At 33.1% G+C, this 15,442-nt stretch overlaps 1 protein-coding gene across 2 annotated transcripts; it reads right to left on the bottom strand.

The window, feature by feature from the left end:
* Positions 1-3,586: 3,586 nt before the first annotated feature.
* On the bottom strand, positions 3,587-15,253 carry LOC145614449 (uncharacterized). Of its 2 annotated transcripts, XM_081669504.1 has the most exons (10): positions 15,046-15,253; positions 13,882-13,933; positions 13,059-13,132; positions 10,423-10,524; positions 9,622-9,762; positions 7,953-8,004; positions 7,399-7,472; positions 6,370-6,459; positions 4,815-4,854; positions 3,587-3,769 (listed from the first exon to the last, which is right to left on the bottom strand). In XM_081669504.1, exons 1-9 carry the CDS (start codon positions 15,168-15,170, stop codon positions 4,836-4,838), a joined length of 729 nt encoding a protein of 242 aa, XP_081525630.1. In that variant the 5' UTR covers positions 15,171-15,253; the 3' UTR covers positions 3,587-3,769; positions 4,815-4,835. The 2 variants fall into 2 exon arrangements, with proteins under 2 accessions (XP_081525630.1, XP_081525629.1); XM_081669503.1 differs by lacking the exon at positions 4,815-4,854 and having other exon boundaries at positions 15,046-15,251.
* Between the last annotated feature and the right edge of the window lie 189 nt (positions 15,254-15,442).

The following is a 15,442-nucleotide window of genomic DNA, read 5'->3' as shown; positions in this document are numbered from 1 at the left end:
CAACAACTAACGAACAGAAATGGCAGTTACAATCTGTTTTGTTGGGAAATTTTGGATCTGTTTCCTTTTTTATTGCTTCTTTCACTTTTCAATTTAATTTTAAGGTAACAAATCAACAAAATTATTTTTAATTTGATTCTGATTTCTTTCCTTTCTTAATTAATTTCTTCCTCCGTCCCCGAATGATAGTTACTTTTGCCATTTTTAGTGACTCAAAATGTTAGTCACATTTGCCTTTTTCAAGTAACATTAATATTTTTTTTTTTTTAATCAAAATTCTCTAACATTTGCAAAAATATTTGTGCAAATTTAACTTTTTCATGTAAATTTTATTTTCCCATGTACTTTAATTACTTTTTGCCTCTACTTTTTTGCATACCCAATGTAAATTTACTTTTTCGATGTACTTTCTTTAATTCTCCTTAATTCCCGTGATTTTTCTTCAAAAGTGACTATCAATCGGGGACAAAGGGAGTATTTTTTACTCCCTCCATCCCCTTTTGATAGTCTCTTATTGGTAAATTTTAGTCCCAAAATGTTCACCCAATTTGCATTTTTCAATAACCATCAATATTAATTTTTTACCAAAATATCCTCCAATTTGCAATAATACTTGTGCAAATTTTAAATTTTCCATGTGAATTTTGTTTTTCGTACTTTTATTACTTTCTCTCTCTATTTTATTGCATACCTAATGACAGTTTACTTTTTCAATGTAATTTTACTATTCTTATTTATTTTTATTAATTCCCATGAAAAATGCCCATAAGGGACTATAAAAAGGGGACGTAGGGAGTTTTTTGTTAAAAAAAGTCCTATGATTTTTGTTATTGTTCTTATATGATTGATTTTTTTTTGATATCTTTGTGGATTCTATTACAATGAAGTCTAATACTATATGAGATCTTTATTTGATTTAAATGCCTAATATTATCTCAATATGAGATATTGTTTGATTAGAAAGTTGTAATCTCTCTTTTACCATCATACCTTTCAACTCACGATAATTACGTCTTTTTTAAATACAAACCTACATTTTTACTTAAAATAAATAAATAAATTCGTGCATCGCATTGCACTAATCTAGTATTGAAATTAGCAAGCTAAGTTTGGTCTAGTGATTATGATTGTACCTTCCAACCTTGAGATTGGAGGTTCAATCTCCACTAGAGACACTTTAAAGGCGAGGATCACTTACCATTCCCCATCACTCTCAAACTATTTGACCCGCAAATATCAGATCAAAAAAATTGTGAGGGTTAAAGTATGATCAAGGTCTCCAACATTATAAAATTAATCACACTTATACAGTTAATACTAACTCCGTTTCTTTTTAGTTGACACGTATTCCTTTTTAGGAAGTTTCTTTTTAGTTGACACGTTTTCTTTTTGGGTAAATTTTTTACCTTGCATTTATAAGGTACCCCACTTGCTTTTTCATTCTCTATCACTCTCTCTCCTCTCCTTAATATATGTGCCTAAATCAAACACGTCAACTACATAGAAACGGAGGAAGTATCTATTAAAGATTGAGTATAAGACAAGAGAAGAGACTAAATTTTGAAACGAAGTATTTGGTATTCTAATCTATCATAATGGATAGTGTAAAAAGTTTTCCAACCTTGATGTTGAGAGTTCAATTCTCACTGCACTTTGTGGACAGGGATTTCCCTATCTTTCTCCCCTATTAACTCTCAAATAGTGGGGAAGAGTCTGTTAAAAAAAAAAACTAGGGGGGGAAGGGTAAAGAAAATTCCTACCATCAAAGTGTCAGATTGACATGTGAGGATTTCAGTCTTATAGAGAAAGTGAATTAATAATAAAAGATTTATGATATCCCTACCTTATAAAAAGTAGAAACATACTCTTTAAATAGTGTAATGCCAATTATACCCTTCAAAATGTGTATTTACATACATACCCTCATTAATATGTAGATGCTATTTTAATGAATAGTGTTTAGACAACTATACCCTCTAAAATATTTATGTACTTTTATGCTTTCATAAATGTTAGTTGTCTTGAACATTTATACCACCTAAATATATTTGATTACATATTTTCTCTTATTGTTTTTTTTAGGAAAATTTTTTCTTATTGTTAATTTAACTAATTTTGTGATTTAAAAGCCAAACCAAAAAAACCTTCAAGATATGGCTAGCTATGACGTGCGCATCGCGCGCGTTAGCTACCGTAGTTAATTAAAAATTCTCCTTCTATTTTTAAGTAAAATGTTTCTTTTGTGCTTGTATGCCAATGCAAAACTTTGAAAACAATATTATCTTTAACTATCAATAAATAAATTTATAACAATTGAATATTAATAAACTATTCATTGAGACAATTCCAACAAGTACTTACAATACTATTTTTTTTTTCTTTTTGTATGTGTTAATCATAACCTTAGTCAAATCCTTAAAGTGGATTAGATGAATAATACAAAAAGTCTTACAACATGTTTACTTTTACATTATTCTTATACTTTATTTTAACTAGATTGGATGAAAAAAAAAAATTCATATACTCCCTCCGTTGCGAGTTACTCGCAACAAAGGACACTTTTGCGGTTCCCAAGTCAAAAGGATGTTAAACATAGTTAATGAAAAATAACGGCATATATTTTAGCATTAATCCACCCCCCCTAAAAAAAAAAATAAATAAATAAAATACAAAATTATGCGTTGAATCAGAAGGCTAGGAGTAGTTTATTGAAAACTTTGCTAGGGTTGACAGTTGAAATTATGCGTTGAAGAAACTAGTGTGACATAAAAAGTTATGCAAGTAAAAAAACTGCCAAAGAATTTATTATGAGTTTGCCCCAGTTTCTCAATTGAGAAACAATCATGTTTATCAAAATGGCAAATAATGTAAATAATGGCAAACTTTACAATATTTTATTATTTTTCTTACTGACTCATCCTCTTCCTCCTTTCAATTTTCATCATTCTTTCTTCAACTTTTTGAATCATCAATGGCAGAAGAATTCCATCACCATAACCAACATCATCCCCAACATCACCAACACTACAACAAGCCCCAATCTTAACACCACCATATCCGGCGGCTTCGCCGTCGAATTTAACGAAAAACCCTAAGAATAATATATAAATTAAGGGCATGGTTAACCCCTAATGGTAGGTTATTGTCATTGTTTGAAAGATTTCCCTCCATTGTTGAAGAACCATGCGATTTTCATGGTTGAAAACTGCTCAAAGTCCATTGTTGAGGAGAGAGAAGCTGAGAGCAGTGGGTATTTTTTTATCAAAAGACCAAAATGCCCTTTTGAGAAACATACAATGTTTCTCATGTTGAGAAACTTGTATTTAGCCATTTATTATTTGTTGTGTAGGGGATAATATGGTACAAGGTTGTTTTTGAACTAGTTCAAATTCTGGTCGGGCCAACTTCTGGTTGAGTTGATTTCAAGTTTTAGATTAAGTTGGATTCAACCCAAGTTAGGTTAATTCAAGTTTTAGATTGAATGCAGGTCATCATTTTTGGGTAAAAATCAAATCTCGAGTTAAGTCATTAAGGTAGGTTAGGTCTATATTTTGGAACCAACTTTTCACTCCACCCTCCCCTTCACTTATACAATAGAGATATACATATTTAAATTTTGAGTACCACAATAATGTTGGAATACAAATGAATATCTGAGAATTCAAAGTCTTTCAGAATATTGGTGCTCCGTAGCAGTTATGGTGGGTTGAAAAGCTTGCCTGTAACTTTGAATTACCATACCGTTGTCGTCTCATATCTGCTTTCTGCCCTGCCACAAATAACTTCAACACAGTAAGGAGTTCTGTTTATTGTTGGTCAAAGTGAAGATGAATAAAATTACTGAAAATTTGACAGAAAAAAAATCATGGGAAAGAGACAGGCGCGAGCAAATGAGCAATACATCAATAAGAGTATCAATAGTATTGTTCAAATACTAGTTATAAGCTTATAACTGATTTATGGCATAAGGAATCAGAAGGCTAGGAGCAGTTTGCTCCAGACCACATACTTTAGTTACTCCGTAGTAGTTAGCTGTACTTCGAATAATTTCCTGTATTTCTTGTCTTGTCAGGCAACACAAGGGATCAGTTTTCATCAGAGGATGCCTAAAAAATTTCTGTTTCTTGATTCTCATCGAATTGAAATCCCATCTGACTTTTTGCCGCAAATCTTCATGAAAAAACCTAATGACAGTAGCGTATATATTTTCCTTTCAATCTTCAACCCTCTTCACCTTGAACCATGCAGAGAGCTTAATTTACCTTGTATTTCCCTACTTGGCTACTTATGATCAAGTTTGCATAAATTACCAATTTACAGCTAACCAAGTTTTCGCAGTGTACATGATATTTCATACATTGAAACGGTAATAGCATCTGTAACCAGATTTTACAGGGCATGAAAACAAGCAATACAAGACTGTTCAAATCATAGTGTGAAACAATATTATCCAACAGAAAACAGCTTGTTTGAGTTCTAATGTAGTTTTTGCTTTTTAAAAATCACCAATTAGATAAAGATCATAGGCCGAAAAAAAAAAAAAGAAAAAGGTACAAAGATCAGACAGGGCATGCACCTAATCACCTATGTTGTTACCTTATATCCCCTCCAATTTCTCTAGAACTTCAACCTTTTTCAATTTGTTCTGTATAGTTGATGTTATAGAGCGCATTACTCAGAAAGAGCTTTAAGCTTTCCCCGACATTTATGTCCTAATAAATCCATTATTACTTCAACCAGTTATTAACAAAAGTAAAAAAGAGAGTTTAAAACTAGTATCTGCACTAGGGAGTAGTATGAAAGAAAAAAACTACCTCATATAAATACAAGAACCCTTATTCCTTGAGCAAAAGCCTAAAACACAGCAGAAGCATTGAAGGGAGTATAAAATTAGGCTGCATGTGGAAACAATCTCTAACTCAAATAATCATAAACTATGTACACCGCTTGTAATGATGAGAAGTTATTCACTAGTGTAGTAGTGTGTAGCATGTATATTTTTTATTTCCTTCATCTGAAACCATCGACTTACAAGTTTTCACATGAGCTGAAAATTTTCCAACATGAATTGGCAGATAGGTGATCCAGATTATTTGTAGAGACAAAGTGGTGTTTAGAGAGAGAAATCAGCAATTTAACATAATATATTGTCTTTGTTTGCAGTTTTCTCTCTTCAGTATTTGGCAATACTAATCATAGCTCAAAGGTATCTCAAATCCAAAGCATACCGCTTCCATTTGTCTAACATTTGAGAAGCATTAACAAGGGCCAGCATGACAGAATGCATCCAAGAGGTTACCATAAACACCTTTTTTAAAAAAATATTTCATGAAGCTTCTAGTACCCATCTGCTATTCATTAAATGGCCATTTTGTTTCAAAAAAAAAAAAAAAAGTGCATACATATAGTGGCCATTTTGTTTACTAAATGAATGAATGTCTTTGATGTAAACAGTTCCAAAATGTAATACCATTTTATTCATGAAATACATGAAATTTATACTATCAAGTAATGTATTGTATGCACTTCCAAATGCATTGTTTGCATCTTGTTCATGTTAGCAAGTTTTCTACTATCAAGAAAAAGTAACCGTAGAACATGATCAGAAAAGGCTAATGCTACGCCCTGTTTTCAAACGTAGTTACTAAATGAAACACTTCATTACTAGATGTAGATGTCAGAATTCAAAGAGTTGTAAATAACAATGAAGCGAGTGATAAAAACATATATGGATAACAAACAGTGAAAATTTTCAATAGACATTGCTAATCAAGCAGGAGTAAAATGAATATAGCAAATTTTTGGGATGGATGGGCATTCTTTTAGAGCCCAGCCTCAGATAGAAGCTTGATTGATTCATTCAGGATATTTAATGAAGGGAGAGCAGAGTACCAGAGTAGGATCCTTTCGATCACCATTGGGCTGCAAGAATAGACTGAAGTATGCTGTATGCCCATGAACCAGGTTCTAACACTATTCACTCTATTCAAATGATTTACTCCATATTATGCCAGTGGCAAAAGTATTTGACGAAACAAATTAGCAAAGGTCCAGATCATTCAAAATATAGCGTTGACAAGTATTCATAGAGAATATATTCAGAAAAGTTTCATTCCTCTTTAATTGCTACTTGTCTAGTGTATTATTGCAATCTTTGATACTAAATAGTCTGATTTTGTAATTCAGATTAAATAGAATGACAAAGGAAGTTTCCAGCTTGCTTTTCCTACCATCACACCCAAATACATTTTGGATGATTTCAAAAGCATCAATAGAATATATTGTAAAGACAGCAGATTTTACAAAGTTCTCACTAGCACATCAATAAGATAAATAGAAGAATATATGGAAAATATACATTAGACTTGCCTATGAAGGTTGTTCAACAGAACAAGGTACAAGGGATCATAAGGAGAGAGCAGAAAAAATTGCCGCACAACATATCCACAGGTCGAAATGCTGAAAAGCAGGAAGATGAAATTAGTTGCTTAAAATAAAAAATTGGACATGTTCACATTTAAGTATAAAGTTATCAAGGTTCCTCAACTTGTTTAACAACAAAGAAGCTAGAGGTGCAACTAGAGGTACAATGCAAGAGGGTGTTTACTTGAGTTGGAGATTATTTATGATTATTTGAGTTGGAGAGTGTTTAAAGATAAAGCAAGGGAAGAACAAAAATCAATTGAGTTCTTCCCTTGCTTTATCTTAAAACGATGTACCTCTAGTTGTGACAAAATTAGCATGACAAAGATTAAATGATCCTATGCAACAGACCCCTCACCCCAAAATAGAACAGGAGCACGTATATGGACATGGTCCATGAAACACAGGGCATAACATAATAACCAATTAGCAGGCTTGTACATTTACATAGAAAGAAGAATAGGCTTGTCATACATAAGGAGAAAGATATTCAAGGTAGGAGCCACAAAAAAGGTGAATAAACATGGCAGCTCTCACCAATGTGCACATTTTCTAAACCAGGGAGAAATCAAGCAATTAACCACACAAAACAACTAGGGAGCTTTTGCAAAATAAGATATGGAATAATCGATTGTCTTTTCTTGATTATCTATATCAACATTGGATGGTGTATATCAATTTATAGATCAGAATTTGTTAGCTCTTGTTGGGAGAAGTTTCGCTGCAGCACTTATTATGTAAAAAAATAGAACAGGCCTTTCTGCTAATATTTATGCTACTGATTAACATTGAAGTGAGTAATGATGTGAATCACCATATCTCATAGAAAATGCTAAAAAAAATCAGCTTAATCTATAAAAATATGTAATGCTAAAGGTTGCAAGTGGAACCCACACAGAATACAATAACGAGGCATTTTGGTAATGTAGCCGGAGCTAAAAGATGTAAGGAAACAAGAAGCTTAATAGAATTTACCTGCCAAAACATATTAACAAAGTAATCCAGACGACTGCAGTTAACCAGCTTGATTCCTTGTAGCCGACCCAAATCTGCAATCACATGAAGCAGAGGTGGCAGTTACTTTTCTGCATAAAAATATGCTATTGAACAATGGCATCAGCTTTAGTTATATCCAGGGACAACATGAGAATATGAGATAACATTTGGAAGATAAGGACAGGGATATTATTGATTTCAGTTCCTAGTCTTCCTACAGAGGAGCACCAAGACCTATTGCCGCTGATGATGGGAAACTTTTTAAGACCTATGCAAGTGTCAAGCCACTCAATTAGGGTAATAGAAATGGCATAATTTCCATTCATATGCAATCATCCGTTAAATACCCAACTGACTTATAGCATCAATCTAACAGTTGGAGAAAATCAGTCCCTTAATGACGGGAAGCATCATTAAGCACAAGATCATTGGACATTTTTATTATATCTAAAAAGAAAATTTGAGATGAAGCAAGGGAAGAACAAAAACCAATTGAATATTTGACGTTTACAGAGGAGATGAAGAAACAGTACCGATAAAACTGCAACATTGATGTAGAAATCAATGAGTGTTGCTACCATCCATCTGCATATATATAAAAATTCTACATTCAGAATATAATAACAAATGGTTACCAAAAAAAAAAAAAAGGTGCTTCGGCAAGAAGTATTATAATAAATTGAAAAACCAAAAAAACAACACAACTTTCAGGTTTTTACATGGTATTCCTTAAAGTTACCCTTAGGATAAATCAAAGAGGCTATCAGCAAAACTTTTGAGGATGAGGTGTTGACAATTTCGGCATTGCCAAAGTAATAAACCTATGAGCTATTTACTTCCATTCCTTCAACACTTCTAACACAAAGATCCCTTTAAAGACAAGGCAATGACGAATTAGTTAACCTATGAGCTATTTACTTCCATTGCTTCAACACTTCTAACACAAAGATCCTTTTACAGACAAGGTGTTGACAGAGTTTCAAGGCTACATAAGAAATAAAACTTTAGAAGATGTTGTGTCATGACAGCAATTGTTTTCACCAATTTGTTCCCTAAGGTCCACACAACACACTCTCACAAAAGCAATTTTGGGTGAGTGTTTGAGTCACACAAATCTATGCCCAAAATATAACAAAGGAGAAGAATGAGAATAATAGTAGAAAGGAGATTGAATTGTGTACAAATTTCTAGTCTCAAAATCAGATAATATATTGGAAAACTCTGATGTGACAACTAGTTTGAGAGGAATAAAAAAGGATTAATTCTTTTGTAAGCATTATACACAAGAATATATGCTAAACACAGTTGCAATAATTAATTACAAATAATCGGTTATTCATAAAGAGACAAAGAAATGAACCATACAAAAGGAAGTAACCTACTAACCTCCATCAAAAGAAATGTTAATTAATATGATTATCATGAACGTTCATACAGAGGGAGATATGAAGACAATTCAAGAAAGCAAATTATCAACCAAAACGGGATTCCAGCGCACAAAAGGGAGCTCGCAAGTAAGATGGGCTGCAAGCTCCACACCCAACCCGTGGTCAAGAGAAAGATGGGCAGCTGACTCCACAACCAACCTGCGACCTCTCTCACACACCACACCCAACCCGTAGGAAAGAGGGAACTCCAAGACAAGAATGACATTACTTGAAACTTTAATATATTCAACAAAGGAACAATAACTTCTACCACACATACCATTCTATTGCCAAAATAATTCCACTCAAGAAATGACTCAGCCAAAAATTGTTGCACTAGAAATTAGTAACTCCAAGGTTTCTCACTTTAACCATTGTCATCTGATGCTTTATTTTTAATATGGGTCCATAGAAAACAATGCCTCTCATGCCAAAGTGATCAATGAGTTTGATTGAAATGAATGACTCATTTTCGTCAAAAAAAAAAATAAATAGATAAATAATAAAAATGAATGACTCATTAAGCTGAGATTAGTTTATATTAGATAATAAAGAAAATGAGTAGTTGTCGAATGGTAAGCAGAAATAAGTTACTGATCTATTCCCAAAAACAAAGAAGAAAGCACAGAGGCAAGTTACAGGACGTCAAGATACCTCATGAAAGAGTTAAGTATTTCTATTATATTGTCATATTACTTATTCTGATTAAATATAAGTTAACAATCAATAGAATAATCCATTAAGAAAATATGTCGGCTGAATGAGAAAAGCTTACGGTACAAGAAGCTCCTTCTTGAAAGGTGAACCATTAGTTATAAGAGTGTAAACCAAGGTTCCAAGCATAAGGAAGCCTAGAGCACTGAAAATAACTTTTGCAGCGATCAAATGAAGTGCGCTTCCACTAAATGCATCTTTCCTGTTGAGGAAGATACATATATAGAGAGTTAGTTGCTTGTTCTCAGCCAATAGCTGAAATTAAAAATTTAAAAAAAAAAAAAAATTAAAAATAAGTTCAATTCACATAGGAGTATTGATTGCAATTCCACCTGTTATAATCTTTCCTTAACTGGTTTCACAGAAATTTTATCAATAATTAGACTGTTAGATACCTCAAGTGGGGACTAATATTGATTATTGAAGATAGACAAAGAAAAATTTAGGGGAATGTAATGACAGAGAAAAGGGAGAGGATGAAGAATAAAAACAGATTTAACACAGAAAATACAAAGAGATATGAATAATTGAGGTGCAGATAGGAAGAAGCCACACTGATATCTGATGTCCATATCTGATGTCCATATTCAATTTAATACTAGCTGCCTGAAAATAACACTTTACATCATTTCAATTGAGCCAATAACTACAGGTCAAGCACAGAATAAAATTCAATATTTTAAAAGAACTATCGAAAATTTCCCCAGAGTCAAGGTTAATATCAGTGGTTGCAGGAGCAAAACCTCACATATTTGATATTACTATGGATTCTGGCAATGAAAGGAAAATGTAACCCGCAAAGTAAAGGAGAAAAAAAAGGTAATAATGCTAATTTCTTTACAAGAAAATAAGATTAGCTCACTTGTCTTGCTGTCGCAATAAAAGATGATACATAGGATCATGAGCAGATTCTTCAGCTGAAAGCTTGAATAGTTGAATGGCAATGTAGGTACAAGTAGTTATACTGCAATTGAAAAAAATAAAACAACAGCATATTAGTTTTTATATATTTATTTATTTCTCTAGAAGAGAATTGATTTACAAAATTAATATGAGTATGAGACAACTGCACGAAAAGACTTGAAACTACATCAAAAATAAAAAAGAAAAGCAATCAAACTTAATAGTTAACATAAAAGCCAAATATTGTTTGACAGATTTCTAAGTGGACTTTAAATAACGGATGAAGGGAGTAATGAATTTTCCAGCCACATTGAATATTTTACAGATTAACACTGGATAGGAAAATTAGGTGCGAAAGAGAGAGAAGGAAAAAAGAGGGATATTATTTCCCTTATTTGGATAAGACATAGTGCAAGGGAAGGAAAAGGAAATAAGAGGATCTGTTCCATTATTGTTGGAGAGATAAAAAAGTAAAATGGAAGGTCACTCTCTCCCTCCCCTCGCCTCCCTTTCTCTTCCTTCTTTTTCCTTCCCCTCCCTTTCCTTTCTCTATTGTTAGCCAAACATAGTGTAAATCCCAACAACAATTTACTCCATTCAAACCACACCCATGGAGAAAATTGTTACATTAAACTTCTAGAGTTTCACTCCAGTCACATGCATCATATTGTAGCAAGCAGTACAAGTCATTGTAAAAATTTATGGGTACATATATTTCCTAATAAAATAGTTATATAATAAGACCCATGGAAATTCATATGGGTTCAAGAAAAGGATCACCTGAAACTCTTGAGATAATGTTATTATCGTACCTTTTTTCCTGAGTGAATTTATTTTGACTACAGTTGTTCATATTATAAAAAATAAAAATAGAAATAAAAAAAGCTAGACTATAATTATATTTAGTTATTGTTCATTTACCTACTCATAGAAAACACTATGGAAAACCTAAGCCTTTAAGCCAAAAGTATACAATGACAACCAAAAAACCAAGCATCAAAGTAAGAGTAACAGATCTTCAAAGTAAAACCAAAAATAATTCTTTGTTGATTAATACAGCATGGGGAAAAACCTACCACTATGCATTATATATACATGAAGGAGTTATTGACTGAACAAGGTTCTGAGTTCTGAGTTCTAACCAAGTAAAAACATAATGAGGAGAACCCACGCTCCTTACAGTGCACATAGATTAAAAAATTAAAAAAAAAAAAAAAAAGGTTGATCTCTCTTCTCAAAGATGAGCAAGAAAGCTCTATTCACAGTTTCAACATTTTTTGCCATGTACTTCGACTAGGTGACAATTTGCTCATAACAACAGCCAGATTTACATTTATTTGTTCATAACAACAGCCAGATTTACATTTACAAAGAGAAGAGGAAGGTGTCTCTGTGAGAAAAGATATAATTTAGGCTTCACATCTCTTCTACAATTTTTATATTCTTTTGCAGTTACCTCCTGCAATCTGATAGTATGACAACACATCCCTTTTTGAGCCTATGCTAAGGGAAATGTAGATTGACTACTGCTTTAACCAAAGTAATAAGAATTTCAAAAAGTTCTCGCATCCTTTAGAAAAAGAATAGGGAAAAAAAATCATAACAAGAAGAAAAAGATTAAAGTAAAATTGATTCATATGAAGGACATCATGTTAATTAGCAAATTGCTGCTATTGGTTACTATAAAGAAAAGAAAACAAAAGGACATGAGACTATGAGAGCTCTCTGTCCTCATGAAACAACTTGTCGAGTTACTAGAAAAGTGAGTTTCTAGATGGTACTAAAGTGTCACGGATCGACTCCTTGGTGATTAGATGTGTGGTGAACTCTTGCCTAAAGGTGACAAGATAAGAAGTCTTGCCAAAGATTTTGCAACTTTGAGTATGCCTAGTAGGCATAAGCAAGAAAAAAGTGGGATGCACATGGACACGACTTTCACAAGAGGGTTGAGTTTGAAAATTCCAAGACAATCCTCAGGCCAAGTAAAGCATTTGTTGCATAAGACTAGAGAGAAACACATCCTCACAATTTCCCTCAACATAAAATTGTTTGGGGAGTTCTCGTTGTTTGTTTCTCCATGCAATTTTGATCATAGGACGTACCACATGTATGGAGATTTTTACATACATGCCTCCTTACACCTTTTTCAAGCTACGTGAGATTTGTTAGGGTTATTTTACATATTCTTGGAGGTAAGGAAATCCCACTCTATATTAGTTTATACTATTACTGACTAGAGGTAAGGTGACTAAGGTCGCATATATATATATATATATATATATATATATATATATATATATATATATATATATATATATATATATAAACCGCTCAAACCAAGCCTGAAAAGGCATCTGGACTGACTAGATTCTCTATGTAAATTCTAGGGTCTTGTTTGTGTTTTAGGCTTTTAGCATTCTCAATAATTGAAACCCTACAACTCGCTAACCAAAACAATAACTTTAGTAAATGGGAAGTGTACAAAACAATTGAAATGGCAAGGATTTATAATAAAAGGTAAGATATTTGAAGTTGGATGGAAGGTGTACCGCGTACACTATATGAGAATAGAGTCATAGACAAACCAAGACATACCTTCCAAAACAAACCAGAAGAATGATCCAGATTGCTGATGTGAGCCAACTTGATTCCTTGTAGATAACCCATACCTAATTCAACAAAGAGCATGGAGTTTTAGCAATTGTCAATCTAAATGAAAAGGAAAATAAAGTTACACAGATATCAAGCAGAAATGAAAAGCAGGTTACACAGCTGTCACTCTTAGACCAAGGAGAATTTGAAAATAAGAAGTGCATTGACAAGGAAAATCTATTTACACAGATGTTAAACTTGCCCGAAATTTGTGTAGGGATGCACTTTAAGTGGTGAATATTAGGGGAATAAAAAAGAAGCTTTTTGTAAATAATGTAGAGGCTTGTTGACAATGGGCTAGTTACACCACACTAACACCCGGTAGCGAAGGTTCTTCTAATAAAGAGCATGTTGCCATTTATAAAGCATGTGTACAATCTGCACAGATTGATGTTATCAAACATCTCAAATCCCAATGTAAATTGTTATACAACGTTTGCATATTAGTGAAGAATACTACCAGATTTTTTGAAGTTATCTAGAAATTTCACGTATATTTTAGAATAAATCATTAACGGATGATGGAAATCCCAAAGCTTTAGAAATCTTATCACTTTTTTGTTACAGCAATCAGGCCCCTTTGGCCCTTTCAACATAAAAGCATTAAAAACAAAAGCAACTGGTACCATCTGGTGAAAGGTTGACTAAACATGACAATGAAAATGACAAAAAACTTACTAGAAGATCTCTGTGCAACTGTAATAATTAATGAAGAAAAGCTTGGGGTTTAAGCCTAATTAATAGTAAGTGATGAGATGTATCATACCGCCAAAACAAAAATATTGATATAGAAGTCCACTAAAGTTGCTGCCATCCATCTGCAGAAGATCACAAAAAAAATTATTAGCAATCACCACCAGTTGCCTGCCAAAGTTTATTCAACGGGGAAATAAAGGGGGAAAAAAGAATACAACCGCACAAGGTACTTAAAACGTTTAAAACGAATGTTCCATTGAAGGCATTGTTAGGTTCCCCCAGGTTCCTACCAGCATCATATTCTGACATTTCCATAAACCAACATCTCTTGGCCAGTGATCTCAAGTTTCTTAAAACCCAATCATCTATTAGAAAAAGAAAAGGCCGTCTCCAAATACCTCCATCACGACTTATTATCTGATGTCTTCCATTATTATTACAAAGCAACACTCTAGGACAATCACAATGCATTACAAATCAACATTGGTTTTTCCAGTAGATGGATATAGGATGTTCCACTCAGAGTAAACTTCTTTTACCTCAAATTTCAACATAAAGATATTTACGATCAAGTTTATGCAAAACTCATTACTCAACTAGGAGAGAGCTATTGTAACGAACGAACCTTAGCAATTAAGCATATAAAATGAAAAATTCTGTACTAAACTCGAGAGGTTTACACCAGAACCTTCAACACTCTACTCCAAAACTTTTAATTTTGGCTGAAAAGGCCAATTACAAAAGCCGCCCCGCAACTTCTTCATTTTGGCTCCCTAAGCCATTTATAAGGCATACTTTTCAGCTATTTCGCCTATTTGACCTCACCAATAATGTAAAATCCCAAACCTAATAAAAAAAAAAAAAAAAAAACAATTGAACAAAAGCCACTTTCCAAACAATGCCAGTGATTCTGCAAAAATTAACTACTCAATTGAAGATGCTACTGATCATTATTGCTACACAATACAACACGTCTACGCCGACTCAATTCAGTTGTCATATTACTAGTTCAAATTACACGAACATCATCATAACAAACATTTAAATTATCCAATACAATCACAATAAATACAAAAATTTGCAGAATACAAATTGCCATCAAAATTGCTGGAAAGCTAAGTAATCACAAAAATAAACAGAAATAAAATTATCATCATGAAATTAACTGAAAAACAAAGTATCAATTGCTTTGCAATCACAATTTCAAAGTTATATAAAGAAAGAAGGAAATTACGGGAAAAGGAGGTCTTTACGAAATGGAAGGCCATCAATGGCGATAGTATAGATAAGAGTAGCAACCATAACGCTTGCCAATGCGATGAAGACTGCTTTCAACAACGTGACTGTAGAATTCGCCATTGTTGAAGCTCGAGAAGGTTTTCGCCATTAATGGTGATTAAGGTGTTATATATGTTACGGATATGTTGGTTGGTAATGAGCATTGTACATCATTCTTATTACGACTCGTATGAGAGGATATGGTGATGCCACGCTTGCTTGCCGACTTGTTCAACTGATTTCCCCACTTTTCAACCAATCATGTTTCAGTAATAGAACTACGTTTTACTTCCTCCGTTTTCTTTTAGATGCAACACACCTTTTTCACGGTATTTAAGAAATGTGGGGTTCAC

Source organism: Chenopodium album, chromosome 25 (genome assembly GCF_948465745.1).
Source record: "Chenopodium album chromosome 25, dcCheAlbu1.1, whole genome shotgun sequence".
Taxonomy (NCBI): domain Eukaryota; kingdom Viridiplantae; phylum Streptophyta; class Magnoliopsida; order Caryophyllales; family Amaranthaceae; genus Chenopodium; species Chenopodium album.
This window is presented reverse-complemented; position numbering and strand designations above follow the sequence as displayed.

Excerpts from the sequence above, each read along its gene's own strand:
- LOC145614449 (XM_081669503.1), bottom strand. The coding sequence starts at position 15,170 with ATGGCGAATTCTACAGTCACGTTGTTGAAAGCAGTCTTCATCGCATTG. Across the intron at positions 9,763-10,422 it reads TTATTGCGACAGCAAGACAA|GAAAGATGCATTTAGTGGAA; the intron begins GTGAGCTAATCT and ends CTTCCTCAACAG. Across the intron at positions 3,770-6,369 it reads CTGTTGAACAACCTTCATAG|GGCAGAAAGCAGATATGAGA; the intron begins GCAAGTCTAATG and ends TATTTGTGGCAG.